General features: G+C 31.6%; 1 protein-coding gene across 1 annotated transcript in view; it reads left to right on the top strand.

Moving 5' to 3' along the window:
* LOC149797858 (uncharacterized) overlaps positions 1 to 15,423 on the top strand; it is a 338,244-nt gene that overhangs the window by 131,087 nt on the left and 191,734 nt on the right. Inside the window, exons 8-9 of the mRNA XM_089960811.1 lie at positions 2,570 to 2,702; positions 5,989 to 6,123. Coding sequence (XP_089816937.1) covers positions 2,570 to 2,702; positions 5,989 to 6,123 — 268 coding nt within the window. The remainder of the gene's footprint in view (positions 1 to 2,569; positions 2,703 to 5,988; positions 6,124 to 15,423) is intronic.

Below are 15,423 nucleotides of genomic sequence, written 5' to 3'. Positions count from 1 at the left end.
TAAGAGCTACCCTTAGAGCAAAAATGTCATGTAAGAGCTACTCTTAGAGCAAAAATGTCATGTAAGAGCTACCCTTAGAGCAAAAAAGTCATGTAAGAGCTACCCTTAGAGCAAAAATGTCATTAAAGAGCTACCCTTAGAGCAAAAATGTCATGAAAGAGCTACCCTTAGAGCAAAAATGTCATGAAAGAGCTACCCCTAGAGCAAAAATGTCATGAAAGAGCTACCCTTAGAGCAAAAATGTCATGAAAGAGCTACCCCTAGAGCAAAAATGTCATGTAAGAGCTACCTTTATAGCAAAAATGTCATTAAAGAGTGACCCTAACAGCAAACCATGTCATAGAAGAGTTACCCTAACAGCAACAATGTCATGAAATAGCTACATTAACAGCCAAAATGTCATGGAAGAGCTACCCTTAGAGCAAAAATGTCATGAAAAAGCTACCCTAACAGCAAAAATGTCATGAAAGATGTACCCTAACAGCAAAAATGTCATGAAGCAGCTACCATAATAGCAAAAATGTGATGGAAAAGCTACCCTAACAGCAAAAATGTCATGAAACAGCTTAAGTCCCCAAAATATGGAAAACTGCAAAAGTAACTCCTATTCACATATCTGGTTCTAAGGATGATGCTGATAACTACATACCAATTTCAATACTACCAAACTTGTCAAAATTGATTGAAAAACATGTCCATGACTCATTCATGTCATATTTAACTAAACACTTGCTGTTACACCCTAATCAATCAGGATTTAGACAGAAACATTCCTGTGAGACTGCCTTGATCTCCGTAACTGATAAATGGCTTCAAGCACTTGGCCAAGGTAGAATAATAGGATCTGTATTTGTAGATTTCAAGAAAGCTTTTGACATTGTGGATCATGAAATCCTTTTGAAGCAACTGAAAATCTACCAGTGTGATGAAAGAACAATTAGATGGTTTACTTCTTACTTAAGTGAGAGAACACAACATGTTTACATAAATAATGTTCTGTCTGAACCTGGAACAATTAGATATGGAGTACCACAAAGCTCAATTCTAGGTCCATTACTATTCATTTTATTTATTAATGTTGTTGTTGTTGTAGGGTTTAACGCCATTTTTCAGCACACGATAGGCTATACATGGCGGCCAGTATTAATGGTGGAGGAAGAACCCGGGAAAACCCCGGAAAGAACCACCGACCCACGAGAAGCTACTGGCAAGCTTTCTCACATACCTACATTGGCTGAATCCGAGACTCGAACCTACGCAGACAGAGGTGAGATGGCAGTGATCCGTAACGGAGAGCGCTTTAGACCACTCGGCCACTCGGGGCCCCTATTTATTAATGACCTACCACTTTTACTAAGAGACTCAATATCATCTACAGATCTCTATGCAGTTGACACAACATTGTCAGACATCCCAAAACACAAAGCATGAAGTCGAAATTTCTTTACAGAATGCCCTAAACAAACTGGAAAACTGGTGCACATGCAATGGCATGGTGGTAAATACTGATAAAACTAAAATATTACTTATCTCAACACGGCAAAGAAGGACAAATCTTGATAGTGATCAACTATGTCTGACATGGAAGGATACAAATTTGCAAATGGTCTGTCATGATAGACTACTTGGTATTCTGGTAGATAATAACCTATCATGGACTGAACATATCAAACATATCAGTAAAAAAGTCAATTCAAGTTTATAGCTTCTCAGTAAGATAAGACATTTTCTCCCTGAAAGGCACAGGAAACTATTTTATAACAGTTACATACAACCCTATTTGAACTACTGTAGTACAGTATGGGGTAATTCAAATAATAAAAACATAGCAAAGCTGGCACATCTTCAAAAAAGAGCATTTGGGCTAATATCAATCCAGAAAGAAAGCAAGGAAAATTTAACTGGTAGGTAAAAAATATTACCTATTAAAGACTGAATCTGTTTGAGAAAAGCCAAATTAATGTACAGGATATCCCATAATAGTGCTCTTGAATATTTACAATCACTATTCCAGTATAGGCTACCTGGTAATACTCCCCACCTGTGATCCATGTCTACCAAACAGTATAAAATTCCCAAACCAAATAAGGAGTTATTTAAAAAAAGTTTCCAATACTCTGGACTCTGCTCTGGAATATTATTCCATTTGAGATTAGAAATGCCCACTCTATTTCCTTCTTCCAAACCCAATGTATCCAGTGGCTTCAGAGATGCAGCTAAAATAAATAAATTCCTTTGTATGAGGGCCTCAAGGTAGATTAGTTTTTAGCTAATTGTGTTACCCTCTTTAAATAAGGTCATTATTATTATTATTATTATTACACTGACAGCAAAAATGTCATGAAACAGCTACACTGACAGAAAATATGTCATGAAACAGCTACACTGACAGCAAAAATGTCATGAGACAGCTACATAGACTTCAAAGATGTCATGAAACTGCTACACTTCGAGCAAAATGGGAAAGGCATAGAAAAATTAATATTCAGAATTCATGAAGTTTTTCTCTTGCATATGCAAATTACTTTCAGATTTCTAGACTTTAACTTTATGTTTAATTTTCTTACAGTACAGAAATTTTGCACTTATCTCATGGCTTGGAGCATATTGGACTGCCACAGTGGTACCTGGTCCTGAGCTTGCTTCTGGTTTGGGTCATTATTTTCTGCTGCCTTTTCCATGGGGCAAAGTCACTGGGAAAGGTAAAATTCTTTCTTGAGTTCTATTGATTATAATGATGGCTTCATTAAGTCAGATATAGGCTTGATGTTGATGTAGGTGAAACTGATTTTTGATAATTTATCAAATTCAGATGATTTAGTGAGGTATGTGTAGACAACAAGAATGTCAGCAATGGTTGGTCACACTGCTTCACTGATTTGACAGTGAATAAGTCCTCTAAAGATCTGAAAGCATTTTGTTTTTAAATACATCTTTAAATATCAGATTTTGCTCTTCAATCTATTTTTAGATGATACTACATGTGTACAAAAAAGGATAAAATAGTTCAAATTTATGTTGAACTTGACATACACTATGCTTGAAATTTTACAGGCAGGCCATTGTGCATCAAGTCCTATAGGTAACAGGTGTTCTATAGGACACACAGTACTAATGCTATGGAAAAATGTGAACCAACCCAGAAATGGGTGAACATAAAATATGGGTATATATGGGTTTGGCTGACCAGGATGAGTTAATAATGTAGGTTATGTTTTAGGAAAAAGAAACTTTTGAGAGCTTAGTTGTTAGTGAAAACAAATAGAGACATTGTTTTATTGATGGAATTCAGTCCTTTAACAGTCTTGAGTTTGGAACACTCATTACTGAAATTAGCACCTGACTCTTTGGTGCAGAACTGAAAGCACATGTTTCAAACACATACAGGTCCAAAAAATGCCACAGCTCATATCCTTTCCTCAACACAGAAGCTGACATCCAGGTTTCATCTATATTGATAAATATAGGTTTGATCATGAGCACTCAAAAATTTTAAGTTATTGAATTTTTAATATCACGGTGTTTACATAGGTTTACTATGGGAACTGAATTAGTACCATGAGTCCTTTATATAGCACACTGCATTGTGTGACTTGGGGACATGTATATCAAGAGCCTACAGAGCAATAGACTCTATGAGGTAGAGGGTTAAGTTTAATGATAATAATAATGATTTACTTATAAAGGGTGTCTCATTATTCAAGGACTATTCTGCCTTGAGGCCCTCTTAAGGAGAGTATAACAATATACATTATATGAAGATAGCAATAATTACCATTTATTTTAACATGTTTAGTATTACAATACTAAATTCCATTATCTATTAGAAACACATACATGCATGTGTGTGTGTGTGACTTGGATTTTTAATGTAGCTTTAACAATTTTTCAGTCATATCATTACAACGTCTGCAGTGTGGCAGTTTATAGTGATGTCTAGCACTGGGGCATCATGCCACAGGCATGTAGCATGATGTCCCACCTAGTCACACTATCCTGCCACCAGGCTGACCAGTCCTAACACTAACCTCTTAATGCTGAGCGCCAAGTGAGGCAGCTGTTAGTACCACTTTTGTAAGTCTTTGGTATGAGTCGGCCGAGGATCAAACCCACGACCTCCAACATCTGAGGCGGATGCTCTATCCTCTAGGCCATCGGAGAGGTTCACATACATGCTCATTATATCTCTTCTTAAATACTTTAATATTTTCAGCAGATTTTACATGCAGATTTATTTGTTTTCCCCACTTTACATTAACATAATCAGATAAATGAATGATATTTGGTAAATAGGGAATATTTTCTTTTTCTATGTAAATGCTCCATATATTTCATCATGTAGTAACAAAAAACTTGATATTTTAATGAGTTCTGAAGATGAGTTAAAATGCAATGTTTTTGGTACCACAAGATGAACTATATCCATTATTTATGTGGGAAAAGAAAATTTTCTTTTTAGTATATATCAGACTTGTTCCATAATTTTAGCTTTGAAGATTAAACTTGCTCTTCACCACAACACCCCACCCCCTCTCATAAATCTTTCATAGGCTGATGATATAAATATCAGTGACATAAGTGAGCTGTAGGTTTGAGATGACCTAATCTGTTGCAGTAATTTATGTTTGACATTTTGTAAACTAGTTCATCATGTCCTACCAGAAATCATGTCTGATTTAGTGACAGCAGGTTTATCCCTGTTGTCAAGGAAGTAAAGAACTTCATAGAGACACAAACGATATTATATCAGATTTCTTCAGCAAAATTTAATTTCCGTGTCTGAAATGTAATGCAGTTCTTATTTGTTCTAACTCATTCCTCATTTTGGTTGTTGCAAGTTTAACTTTTATAGGCACAGACAATCAAGTGTCGCATGGCATGATGAGAAATCTTACATTTTCACATGTGAAAATATAAGGAAATATTTTTCACATGTGAAAATGTAGGAATGAAAAAAAGTACATAAATTATTTGCCTGTAAGTTTTTATATTTTGCTAAGTATGTAATATACACATTTATTTTCACTAGAAGATGCTTAGAATCTATCCTTAAAGTCCAAGTCAGAATTGATTATCTTTAGGTTTGTTTTAATTCTGCTTTATATTTTGAAAGCTCTTTGAGGTTTAGAGGTGAAACACTTTAGCATTATGGTACACTTGTGCTCCGCAGATGGATGACATATTGTCTTTTGTTTCAGATTTACTAGTCAAATAATATAAGGGACCCAGGTAAGGTACTTTTAATATGGAATAGTCACCCATAGATGCGTTTAGAATTTTGTATTGTTTTCAGATGAACTCTTTGGGTAATCTGAGTACCCCAGCATATATTTTCAAAAAGTGCCTTCCCTGGGTACCATGTATGTTTAAATGGAATAACCCTGATAAGTTTTGTTACCCTCTTTGCTGCATTTTCACTTAAATGCCAAGGCAGGACAGTTTAGCTACTTTCTATGTGCATTAACTCTGCACCTATGTCACAAAGGCCACCTTAAGATTTAATTATTGTGAACCTCCTGCTGGCCTCCTTAGAGTAAGCCAGGAAATAAAATCACAGAATTTGCCTGTTGTACTTATTCTAAGAGAGGTTTTGACGGCCAGGTCACTCATTTTGCTTACCACTCCAGTGGCCCAGTGGTTAGAGCGTCCATCTTGGATGCATGAGGTCGGGGGTTTGAATCCCTGCCGAGCTGTGCCAAAGACTTCTAAAAATGGTACCTACAGCTACCTTGCTTGGTGCTCAGCATTAAGAGGTTAGTGTTAGGATTGGTTGGCCTGGTGTCAGGATAATGTGACTGGGTGAGACATCGTGCTACATGTCTGAAGCATGATGCCCCAGTGCTAGACATCACTATAAACTGCCACATTGCAGAGACATCATAGCAATAAGACTGAAATTTTTTTAAAGCTACATGTAAAAATCCAAATCACACACACACACATTTTGTGCTTCGTTTTTCTTTATAATTACACAGTTTAAAATTGCAGGTGGTGTGTGTAACTGCCATACTTCCATACCTTATACTGCCAGTGCTATTTGTATTTTCCTGTCTTTCACCTGGATCCCTGAATGGAATAAAATATTTTCTCAACCCACAGTGGCGTATGCTAGGTAATCTTCAGGTTAGCCGACTCATACATATTGCATACATTGATTTTCATTTGATGTGCACAGTATTTATTTTTTAAATACATTATAATTTTTCTTTACTCTTCTCTTGTACAACTGCAAATGTTGTTAAGATTTTATCTAAATTCTCACAAGTCAGATCCAACTGCATAGACCAGATTTGACATTGTATAATGCACCAACAGGTATGGGTTCATGCATTTTGTTATGACTAGTCATTATGCAGTGGCAGATCATGGTCTTTGTTTTCAGTGGACCTGACTTGCACATGATTATATATGGCATTGACTGCACATAATATAATTGCACATAGTGTAATTTTCTAACAAAATCTCAATAGGTAAGAAATAGCATAACACTCTTTTACAGTATGCTGGACCAACTATTGTTTAGAAGGAAAAGGAAATAATCTAATCCTTCTTGACTATAGGAATATGTACACTAATCTAATTGGCTGTAAGAATATGTAAATCTAATCCAAATTGACTATAAGAATATGTAAATCTTACATCCTAATTGACTATAAGAATATGTAAATCTTACATCCTAATTGACTATAAGAATATGTAAATCTTACATCCTAATTGACTATAAGAATATGTAAATCTAATCCAAATCGACTATAAGAATATGTAAATCTAATCCTAATCAACTATAAGAATATGTAAATCTCATCCTAATCAACTATAAGAATATGTAAATCTTACATCCTCATTGACTATAAGAATATGTAAATCTAATCCAAATCGACGATAAGAATATGTAAATCTAATCCTAATCGACTATAAGAATATGTAAATCTAATCCTAATCGACTATAAGAATATGTAAATCTAATCCTAATCAACTATAAGAATATGTAAATCTAATCCTAATCGACTATAAGAATATGTAAATCTAATCCTAATCGACTATAAGAATATATAAATCTAATCCAAATCGACTATAAGAATATGTAAATCTAATCCTAATCAACTATAACAATATGTAAATCTAATCCTAATCAACTATAAGAATATGTAAATCTAATCCAAATCGACTATAAGAATATGTAAATCTAATCCAAATTGACTATAAGAATATGTAAATCTAATCCTAATCAACTATAAGAATATGTAAATCTAATCCAAATTGACTATAAGAATATGTAAATCTAATCCTAATTGACTATAAAGAAATGTAAATTTAATCCAAATTCACTATAAGAATATGTAAATCTAATCCAAATTGACTATAAGAATATGTAAATCTAATACAATATAGACTATAAGAATATGTAAATCTAATCCTAATTAATTATAAGAATATATCTAATCTAAATAGACTATAAGATATGTAAATCAAATCCAAATTGACTATAAGAATATGTAAATCTAATCCAAACAGACTATAAGAACATGTAAATCTAATCCAAATAGACTATACGAATATGTAAATCTAATCCAGATTGACTATAAGAATATGTAAATCTAATCCAAATAGACTATAAGAACATGTAAATCTAATACAAATAGACTATAAAAATATGTAAATCTAATCCAAATCGACTATAAGAATATGTAAATCTAATTCAAATCGACTATAAGAATATGTAAATCTAATCCAAATAGACTATAAGAATATGTAAATCTAATCCTAATTGACTATAAGGAAATGTAAATCTAATCCAAATAGACTATAAAAATATATAAATCTAATCCAAATAGACTATAAGAATATGTGAATCTAATCCAAATCGACTATAAGAATACGTAAATCTAATCCAAAAAGACTATAAGAATATGTAAATCTAATCCAAATAGACTATAAGAATATGTAAATCTTACATCCTAATTGACTATAAGAATATGTAAATCTAATCCAAATGGACTATAAGAATATGTAAATCTAATCCAAATTGACTATAAGAATATGTAAATCTTAAATCCCAATCGACTATAAGAATATGTAAATCTAGTCCTAATTGGCTATAAGGAAATGTAAATTTAATCCAACTTCACTATAAGAATATGTAAATCTAATCGAAATAGACTATAAGAATATGTAAATCTAACCCAAATCGACTATAAGAATATGTAAATCTAATCCTAATAGACTATAAGAATATGTAAATCTTTTCATAATAGACTATAAGAATATGTAAATCTAATCCAAATTGACTATAAGAATATGTAAATCTTAAATCCCAATCGACTATAAGAATATGTAAATCTAATCCTAATTGGCTATAAGGAAATGTAAATTTAATCCAACTTCACTATAAGAGTATGTAAATCTAATCCAAATTGACTATAAGAATATGTAAATCTAATCCAAATTGACTATAAGAATATGTAAATCTTAAATCCTAATCGACTTAATAATATGTAAATCTAATCCTAATTGAATATAAGGAAATGTAAATTTAATCGAAATTCACTATAAGAATATGTAAATATAATCCTAATTCACTATAAGAATATGTAAATCTATTCCAAATAGACTATAAGAATATGTAAATCTAAACCTAATAGTCTATAAGAATATGTAAATCTAATCCAAATTGACTATAAGAATATGTAAATCTTAAATCCTAATCGACTATAAGAATATGTAAATCTAATCCTAATTGACTCTAAGAATATGTAAATCTAATCCAAATAGACTATAAGAATATGTAAATCTAATCCAAATAGATTATAAGAATATGTAAATCTAATCCTAATTGACTATAATGAAATGTAAATTTAATCCAAATTCACTATAAGAATATGTAAATCTAATCCAAATCGACTATAAGAATATGTAAATCTAATCCAAATTGACTATAAGAATATGTAAATCTTAAATCCTAATCGACTGTAAGAATATGTAAATCTAATCCTAATTGACTATAAGAATATGTAAATCTAATCCAAATAGACTATAAGAACATGTAAATCTAATCCAAATAGACTATAAAAATATGTAAATCTAATCCAAATCGACTATAAGAATATGTAAATCTAATCCAAATAGACTATAAGAATATGTAAATCTAATCCAAATAGGCTATTATAATATGTAAATCTAATCCTAATCGACTATAAGGAAATGTAAATCTAATCCAAACACACTATAAAAATATATAAATCTAATCCAAATAGACTATAAGAATATGTGAATCTAATCCAACTCGACTATAAGAATATGTAAATCTAATCCAAATAGACTATAAGAATATGTAAATCTAATCCAAATAGACTATAAGAATATGTAAATCTTACATCCTAATTGACTATAAGAATATGTAAATCTAATCCAAATGGACTATAAGAATATGTAAATCTAATCCAAATTGACTATAAGAATATGTAAATCTTAAATCCCAATCGACTTAAGAATATGTAAATCTAATCCTAATTGCCTATAAGGAAATGTAAATTTAATGCAAATTCACTATAAGAATATGTAAATCTAATCCTAATCGACTATAAGAATATGTAAATCTAATCCTAATTCACTATAAGAATATGTAAATCTAATCCAAATAGACTATAAGAATATGGAAATCTAATCCTAATTGACTATAAGAATATGTAAATCTAATACAAATTGAGTATAAGAATATGTAAATCTTAAATCCTAATCGACTATAAGAACATGTAAATCTAATTCTAATTGACTGTAAAGAAATGTAAATTTAATCCTAATTCACTATAAGGAAATTAAATCCAAATTCACTATGAGGAAATGTAAATTTAATCCAAATTCACTATAAGAATATGTAAATCTAATCCTAATGGACTATAAGAATATGTAAATCTAATTCAAATTGACTATAAGAATATGTAAATCTAATTCTAATTGACTGTAAAGAAATGTGAATTTAATCCAAACTGACTATAAGAATATGTAAATCTAATCCAAATCGACAAAAAGAATATGTAAATCTAATCCTAATCAACTATAAGAATATGTAAATCTAATCCTAATCGACTATAAGAATATGTAAATCTAATCCGAATCGACTATAAGAATATGTAAATCTAATCCTAATCGACTATAAGAATATGTAAATTTAATCCTAATCCACTATATGAATATGTAAATCTAATCCTAATCAGCTATAAGAATATGTAAATCTAATCCTAATCGACTATAAGAATATGTAAATCTTATCCAAATCGTCTATAAAAATATGTAAATCTAATCCTAATCAACTATAAGAATATGTAAATCTAATCCTAATCGACTATAAGAATATGTAAATCTAATCCAAATCGACTATAAGTATATGTAAATCTAATCCAAATCGACTATAAGAATATGTAAATCTAATCCTAATTAACTATAAGGAAATGTAAGTTTAATCCAAATTCACTATAAGAATATGTAAATCTAATCCTAATCAACTATAAGAGTATGTAAATCTAATCCAAATTGACTATAAGAATATGTAAATCTTAAATCCTAATCGACTTTAAAAGATTTAAATCTAATCCTAATTAACTATAAAGAAATGTAAATTTAATCCAAATTCAATATAAGAATATGTAAATCTAATCCAAATTGACTATAAGAATAGGTGAATCGCATCCTGATTGATTATAAGAATATATCTAATCTAAATAGACTATAATTTATGCAAATCAAATCCAAATTGACTATAAGATTACGCAAATCTAATCCAAACAGACTATAAGAACATGTAAATCTAATCCAAATAGACTATACGAATATGTAAATCTAATCCAGATTGACTATAAGAATATGTAAATCGAATCCAAATTGACTATAAGAATATGTAAATCTAATCCAAATAGTCTATAAGAACATGTAAATCTAATCCAAATAGACTATAAAAATATGTAAATCTAATCCAAATCGACTATAAGAATATGTAAATCTAATCCAAATAGACTATAAGAATATGTAAATCTAATCCTAATTGACTATAAGGAAATATAAATTTAATCCAAATAGACTATAAAAATATATAAATCTAATCCAAATAGAGTATAAGAATATGTGAATCTAATCCAAATCGACTATAAGAATACTTAAACCTAATCCAAATAGACTATAAGAATATATAAATCTAATCCAAATAGACTATAAGAATATGTAAATCTTACATCCTAATTGACTATAAGAATATGTAAATCTAATCCAAATTGACTATAAGAATATGTAAATCTTAAATCCCAATCGACTATAAGAATATGTAAATCTAATCCTAATTGACCATAAGGAAATGTAAATGTAATCCAAATTCACTATAAGAATATGTAAATCTGATCCAAATAGACTATAAGAATATGTAAATCTAATCCAAATCGACTATAAGAATATGTAAATCTAATCCTAATAGACTATAACAATATGGAAATCTAATCCAAATTGACTATAAGAATATGTAAATCTTAAATCCTAATCGACTTTAAGAATATGTAAATCTAATCCTAATTGACATTAAGAACATGTAAATCTTAAATCCTAATCGACTATAAGAATATGTAAATCTAATCCTGTTTGAATCTAAGAATATGTAAATCTAATCCAAATAGACTATAAGAATATGTAAATCTAATCCAAATTGACTATAAGAATATGTAAATCTTAAATCCTAATCGACTATTAGAATATGTAAATCTAATCCAAATTGACTATAAGAATATGTAAATCTAATCCAAATAGTCTATAAGAACATGTAAATCTAATCCAAATAGACTATAAAAATATGTAAATCTAATCCAAATCGACTATAAGAATATGTAAATCTAATCAAAATAGACTATAAGAATATGTAAATCTAATCCAAATAGACTATAAGAATATGTAAATCTAATCCTAATTGACTATAAGGAAATGTAAATTTAATCCAAATAGACTATAAAAATATATAAATCTAATCCAAATAGACTATAAGAATATGTGAATCTAATCCAAATCGACTATAAGAATACTTAAACCTAATCCAAATAGACTATAAGAATATATAAATCTAATCCAAATAGACTATAAGAATATGTAAATCTTACATCCTAATTGACTATAAGAATATGTAAATCTAATCCAAATGGACTATAAGAATATGTAAATCTAATCCAAATTGACTATAAGAATATGTAAATCTTAAATCCCAATCGACTATAAGAATATGTAAATCTAATTCTAATTGACTATAATGAAATGTAAATGTAATCCAAATTCACTATAAGAATATGTAAATCTGATCCAAATAGACTATAAGAATATGTAAATCTAATCCAAATCGACTATAAGAATATGTAAATCTAATCCTAATAGACTATAACAATATGGAAATCTAATCCAAATTGACTATAAGAATATGTAAATCTTAAATCCTAATCGACTTTAAGAATATGTAAATCTAATCCTAATTGACATTAAGAACATGTAAATCTTAAATCCTAATCGACTATAAGAATATGTAAATCTAATCCTGTTTGAATCTAAGAATATGTAAATCTAATCCAAATAGACTATAAGAATATGTAAATCTAATCCAAATAGACTATATCAATATTTAAATCTAATCCAAATAGACTATAAGAATATGTGAATCTAATCCAAATCGACTATAAGAATATGTAAATCTAATCCAAATTGACTATAAGAAAGCAGCAGGGGGGGCGAATCCGACATTTTGTCCAATCGTCATTTTGCTTTATTAATACTTTCTGCACTCAGCGGATCCGGTGTAGTCAGCGCCTGGTAAAAAAAAAACGACGTCGGTCCATCCTACGCGACGGTGACGTCATTTGGTTCTGCGCGCCGATCCCAGTTTTCTCAGCGTCCGGTAAACACAGCGACGACCGCGTCGATGTCATTTCCCCCCCTGCTGCTAAGAAGTTATTTACAATGATCTTACAAACAGAGTGATCACTAACTCCTCCTCTTGTAGATCAATTAGGTTATTTGACTGATCAGTAAGTCTGAAATTAATTCTCGTTAAAAACCGATTATGGCATCGCATATAGACCGGATTAATCGGGCTCTCAACGATTAAGAATCCGGGAGGGGCTGTTGGCGAAAATGAATAAAGGATATACCCCTGTTGAGCTTGATTTGATTGCTTGGTATCTACCTGGTAACTCCCTTCGATAACATCACACACTAGATTGATTGCTATCACCGATGCGATATTTACGTTGTATGGAGCAATATGCCTACCATCAACTCCGTTATCGTGTCTGAGGATAATTGATGGACCGAGAAAATCATTAAGAGACTTTCTTAGTTCTGGCGCGTTGTATCCTGGAAACTTGAAATCGGGTAAATCGGCTTCTGTGATATTATACTCGGTTAGGAATTTTTGTTTATTATCATCGCTGTTATCGGATATTATTTTAACGATTCGTTCGTTGATATATTCCATGTCTGATATAAGTTGATTTAACACCTCGACGTGTTTTCGTGCTTTTGTTTTCCGTAGTTGTTCTAGTTGCAATTGGTAATTATGATTAATTTCGGTAAAAACACTAGCGATATCATCTAAATTAACTGTTAATATGACGATCGATTCAGGGGTTTTGTCATATCGAAAAGACCACTGCATGACATTCCTGTTTTGAAATATAAACCAACTGGGTAATAACGTGTTTTTCATAATAGACAATTCATCTTGATAACTGGGATTAATTTCATGATACGATTGCGCATTCGTGTGCAAATACGCGGGGATTTCATTAGGTGGATTCTCGGGCCAACCTAGTATGGTTCTTATTGAACTGTTATAAATATCAACCATATACCCCGGTGTGCTTATTTCAATCGTCGATGATAACGTCGGTTCATGAACCGTAATATCGATTTTTGATTCTTTTCCTGTGATCGATTTTATCCTGCGTTGGAATTCTTTATTGATTTGTTCTACTTGGTATGACCCAGTTGGTATTGTAACCTCATTCCAGTCTGGGGTCCCATCGGGTTTATTTGTCCATGCAAAAACCAGCGAGTTATTAGGTTGTTGTCCGTTAAATGCTTCCGCTCGGATATTAGGCCAACTGTGATATACTCGCAATTTTGCCAGCGCTATTTCCTTCACTGGAATCGGAGAAGGGAAGTTTACACTGAATTCTGGCTTCGTTGATGTTATCGATATCATATTTGTTTGTACCGGAGTGGTGTTCTCCGCGATCCGTTGAAATAATTGCAACCATTCGGGGTTCAGCGACATTATTATTATTCGCTGTTTCTAGTGTTTAATTTCAACACCGAATATTAACAACCTGCTTGTTTTCAGGAGAATGTTTTAAGCCCATTGAAGTTGTTTCAGGAGAATGTTTTAAGCCCATTGAAGTTGTTTCAGGAGAATGTTTTAAGCCCATTGAAGTTGTTTCAGCGACGTGGTTTCCAGCTTCCAGTTGAAAATCCTCGATTTTTGACATCGCGGAGTCATACAACTGGACCATCGTGGAGAATTCAGCATCGGATATAAACGAATTATCTATCGCCAACGAGATCAACCCAGATAATTTCGAGTACGCGTCGGATACTATTTGATGTTTTACTGTATACTCGTTGAGTTTTTTCTGAGAACACGATGATATCTTTCTAGTGATTGCGTTGGCGACTCCAGCAATTGTTGTCGCCGCGGAGATAGCGATTGGAACAGCGATCGGGGCTATCATGGTTACCGTGGATAAAATAACACCGGTACCGGCTACTATACCCGACACCGAGTACACGACCGCGTCGATGGTGGTTATTTTTCGGCGGTATTTTTTTATTTTTATACGGTATTGTTCGGAAAGCGTTTTCAAATTCGCGAAGAATTCTTTTACGGTATTGAATCGATATTGATGTGACGTCGGTGATACCTCTGATTCAATTACCTTGGTGGTCATTTTTATTTTAAAAGAGCTAGTGTTTTTAATTACTTAGATCCGCTACAAATTCCACATACCATGTAATGTTTGCCCCGGTTAAATGTCTATCGACGGCATAAATTGTAAACAGTTCAGCTGCGTCCTTGTCTATAATTGTTGATATTGTATTGTTAAACCCGGATGAACTCGACGATAATATATTAAACTGCATCATTGAAACCAGTGTCAATCGATAAATACCCTTAACAGTTGCGGTGATTTTTACTGTATTCTGTGTAGGAGTCCAAGGGAATGTTCCATGATGAATCGTGTATACTGTGTTGATGGTGTTTTCATGAGGGATTTTTATTTTTGTCACCTCCGGTAGTCTGTCTTTAATCGCTGTAACATCAGTTTTGATTGTTCCTATTTCCTGTGTATGCGCGTCTATACCCTTTTTGTTCGCTGCAACATCAGTTTTGATTGTTTCTATTATCCG

Source organism: Sinohyriopsis cumingii, chromosome 6 (assembly GCF_028554795.1).
Source record: "Sinohyriopsis cumingii isolate HCF-2022 chromosome 6, ASM2855479v2, whole genome shotgun sequence".
NCBI classification, from domain to species: Eukaryota; Metazoa; Mollusca; class Bivalvia; order Unionida; family Unionidae; genus Sinohyriopsis; species Sinohyriopsis cumingii.
This window is presented reverse-complemented; position numbering and strand designations above follow the sequence as displayed.